The 4,071-nt window shown below is 40.9% G+C and overlaps 1 protein-coding gene across 1 annotated transcript; it reads left to right on the top strand.

Annotated features, from left to right (window-relative positions):
• The first annotated feature begins 2,842 nt into the window (after nucleotides 1-2,842).
• On the top strand, nucleotides 2,843-3,784 carry LOC101640461 (olfactory receptor 6C4-like). The gene has a single exon (XM_004700842.2). It carries the CDS (start codon nucleotides 2,846-2,848, stop codon nucleotides 3,782-3,784), a length of 939 nt encoding a protein of 312 aa, XP_004700899.1. The 5' UTR covers nucleotides 2,843-2,845.
• The last annotated feature ends 287 nt before the right edge of the window (nucleotides 3,785-4,071 follow it).

Below are 4,071 nucleotides of genomic sequence, written 5' to 3'. Positions count from 1 at the left end.
CACTGAAGATTAAAACCACTGCAAATATCAGGCTAAACCAGAGTAAGTATGTTCTCAGATTTCAAAATTGATAATGTTATCTTTCTAAGCTTGTGAAAAATTAAAATTGTTTGAATATGAATTTCTGGATGATAGTGCATAGCTTCTCAGCAGGCAAGACAAGTGAGCAGAAGAAGAAAAACATTGAGTTATAAATATCAATGAATGATCCGGTTAACTATGTACAACAGGAATTAAGAGTGAGCCCCATTCCAAACTGTATCTTTAAGAATTTGTAGGTCAATCCAACAAGTGGATATGGTTCTCATTAGCCGTTTTGTTTTTAAGTTCCAGTCCTTTGCAATAGTTCAAAAGCTGCCTGGGGAACAAGTGAAGGTGAAGCGTTTACTATGAGTAGAGGTTGATTGAATCATTTCAAAGTGAAGGCAAATTGACATAACATTAAAACACAGCTTCAAAGATGATGACACCACACTCACAATGGCCGCTGACTGTATCATCTTGACTCGCCACAGTCCTGCCAGGAACCCATTCTCAGGCATCAGGTCCCTGAAAGAGCTCATCTCTTCTGGGTCTGCCTTCCCAGGATTTCAAAGCATAATTTCTCCCATTCCAGTTACCGTGAGGAGTCACGCCAATTATAGAATTCCAGGTCTCTTCCTGTTTTGTTTCATTGGCTTTGACAAAATCATATTCAGTCCAGCATTGAAGGACAAACAGGAGTCGTTTGAAAACCAAACATTCATGACACAGAAAAAGTGGTCAAACCAATGACTAAAGTCAACTCTGGCAGAATGAAGGGTCTGATTTGCACATGGGTTAGGGAAGACCAGGGTGGGTCTCTCCCTGTAGAATCTGAAGGAAACAATTAGATGCCATGCAAGCCTTCTCTATAAGAGACTTCTAGTCAAATACCTGGGATAAATGAGAAGCTTTCTCTACTTTATATGTTGGGGGTACATTTCTGTCCCAGAAGAGAGTTTATTTTCCATATTGTAAATAAGGAGAGAACTAAAAGTCATCCGTGTAATATAGCATGTGGAAGAACTAGTCAAGACTGGAAAGTGAGCCCTGAGGGAAAGGTAAGGAGTCTCCACTCTCTTGAGTCCCTCTCCTTCTCTTCCAGGGCTCAGCTACCAGCTGGCTGGAGTGCTATAAAGTAATGATTAAGTTTCTCATTCAAGAGACTAAATCATTTAGTGGACACCACACCTGAACACTGCATCTCGTCTCCTAATTTAAACAAAAAGCATGTAGATCGATACAGAATAATGATGGCTGAGGCAAAGCTACAAAGGGATGGCTCAAACGATAGCAAGACTCAAGTCCAAGCCAGAAGCCTTCACACTCTACCTGGGAGACAAAGACAGAGGGTAAGGCAGGACTTACTGGAAATTCGTCTAAGTGAGTAGGTGGGGAAATGTCAAAAATCCCACTCAGGACATCCAATGAGTTCACTATAGTTTACACCATGAGTGAAATCGGAGGAGATGAACAGAAATAGTGAACATAAATGAAAGAAAATATGGCATGTTGGAGATTCTGCAATACTTCCTGACCATCTATGTCAGCGGTTTGCAACCTGTGAGTCGTGACCCCTTTGGGGGTCAAACGACCCTTTCACAAGGGTCGCCCGATTCATAACAGCAGCAAAATTACAGTTATGAAGTAGCAACGAAAATAATTTTATGGTTGGGGGGGAGTCACCACAACATGAGGAACTGTATGAAAGGGTTGCAGCATTAGGAAGGTTGAGAACCACTGATCTATGTGATGGCTGAATTTGATAGAAGTTGCTACAACCATTAAGGCAAATGTTGTTCTACAGCTACAATCCAAAGCTACTGCTACCAGTGAATTTTCAAAGTTGTTTCAGAGGCAGTTGTTGAACACTTTTGTTCAGGCCCTAAGAGGAGAATCCTAATCACTAATCACCAAAAGATTAGTATAAAATTCTCCTTATCACCACAGCAAGGAAGATACACTGATGCAAGACAAAAAAGAGGACCCAACGTGTGTGACCTATGTATATTAGAGAAGAATTCAAGACACAGCAAGGCTCTGTCATTTCCTACATGTCCGTTAGAATCAGCCAGTATTGCTGCAAAGAGTAGACAGAAACATTGGAAAAGGTCTACCAAAAATTATGTACATCTAAGTGCATTTCGAGTAACCTTTGACAGTTGCATATGTAATTAATTAAGGATTGCTAACATAGGTCTCTTTATTAGGGAAAAGATGGCGGGGAGTACACAGGGAAAGTAGAATAAATCTAAAGGAAGAAAATTGAGTCTAAACTGGAATTGGACCATACAATCCAAGCACCACAATTGTAGTTTTTATTACGTGTGGTAGGAAAGAAAGAGGAGACAGTGATACTTATCATTCCAAAGCAGGGAACTTGTCAGCTGGGACATTTATGATCTTACCTAAAAAGTGATCTCAAAAAGGTCTCCCAATACTGCAGCATGCACACACCTAACCAAGGTGAAGCTCACTTGACTGTGTAAAGCAGTGAGCTGGTACAAGAAAGTAAGCAGCATCCAAAAGCAATTATTGCCTGAATAGTTTTATGTTTTTCCTGAATGGACTATAATACTCCTTGCTTAGAAGGATCTGTGAAAACTGTATGAAGCTGTGAAACACAGAGCCTCTGTACCAAAGAATTGCTGTCTCCAAAAACTTAACTCGAGTGCAATATGTCAGAGATGGGAACAGGAGCTGCTTTCATGTACCGCCCTCATTTCTGGCATCACGATTTCTTATTCCATGCTGTCCTTTTTTTTGTTTGTTTGTTTTGTTTTGTTTTTTTGGTTCCTTCAGAAGATTCCTACAAGTGCTAATTATGAGAAATCAAACTTCTATAACTGAGTTTATCCTGTTGGGATTTACAGACAAGCCAGAGTTTCAGGTCATGATATTCATCTTCCTGTTTCTCACCTACATATTCAGTGTTATGGGTAACTTGATCATCATCACCCTCACCCTGCTGGACTCTCATCTCCAGACACCGATGTATTTTTTCCTGCGAAATTTCTCCTTCTTGGAAATTTCATTCACTAGTATTTTCACGCCAAGATTCTTAAACAGCGTCCTAACGGGGAATAATACCATCAGCTTTGCTGGCTGCTTCACTCAGTATTTCTTAACCATATTTCTTGGGTCCACAGAGTTTTGCTTGCTGGCTGCCATGTCCTATGACCGCTACGTGGCCATCTGCAAACCCCTACATTACATGACCATCATGAACAGCAGAGTCTGCACCCAGCTGGTTCTCTGCTGTTGGCTAAGTGGTTTTCTAATCATCTTATCCCCAATCATCCTGACTAGCCGGCTGGATTTCTGTGACTCCAATGTGCTGGATCATTTTTTCTGTGACTATGGGCCCCTCTTGGAGATCTCCTGCTCAGACACCAGCCTCTTAGAGCTGCTTGACTTTATGTTAGCCTGTGTGACCTTGATCATCACACTGGCACTGGTGATGCTTTCATACACTTACATCATCAAAACTATTCTCAAGATCCCATCAGCGCAGCAAAGAAAAAAGGCCTTCTCCACCTGCTCTTCGCACATGATTGTCATCACCATCTCTTATGGCAGCTGCATCTTCATTTACATTAAGCCTTCAGCAAAAGAGGGAGTGGCCTTCAACAAGGGAGTGGCCGTGCTCATTACTTCTGTTGCTCCCCTGTTGAATCCTTTCATTTACACCCTAAGGAACCAGCAAGTCAAACAAGCCTTCAAAGAGATGGTCAGAAGATTTGCGGGTTTGAATGCCACATAGAGTTCATTTCATAAGAGAAAATTTGTTGATAAGTTAAGAAGTATGTGTCACTTCTTTTAAATACCAGTCATTATCGGGGCAAATAATGATGCATTAGAGTTATCTTTTCTCTAAGCACTAACTTTCAATGGGGAGATGAAAACTTGGGGCGGGGAATATTATTACAGGCTGCTAAGGGCAAATTCAAGACATAAATAAACAGATTCATATAACACACTGAGCCACTGGAGAAGGTGGCAAAAGTTTCAATAAAAAGTTTTAAAAACCCAGTATGGTTGAGTACCACT

This window comes from Echinops telfairi, unplaced genomic scaffold (assembly GCF_000313985.2).
Source record: "Echinops telfairi isolate 266 unplaced genomic scaffold, ASM31398v2 ScPeMD7_2;HRSCAF=8, whole genome shotgun sequence".
In the NCBI taxonomy this organism is placed as follows: domain Eukaryota; kingdom Metazoa; phylum Chordata; class Mammalia; order Afrosoricida; family Tenrecidae; genus Echinops; species Echinops telfairi.
This window is presented reverse-complemented; position numbering and strand designations above follow the sequence as displayed.

What these genes read in the sequence shown, in the direction of transcription:
- LOC101640461 (XM_004700842.2), top strand. Translation starts at nt 2,846, where the DNA reads ATGAGAAATCAAACTTCTATAACTGAGTTTATCCTGTTGGGATTTACA.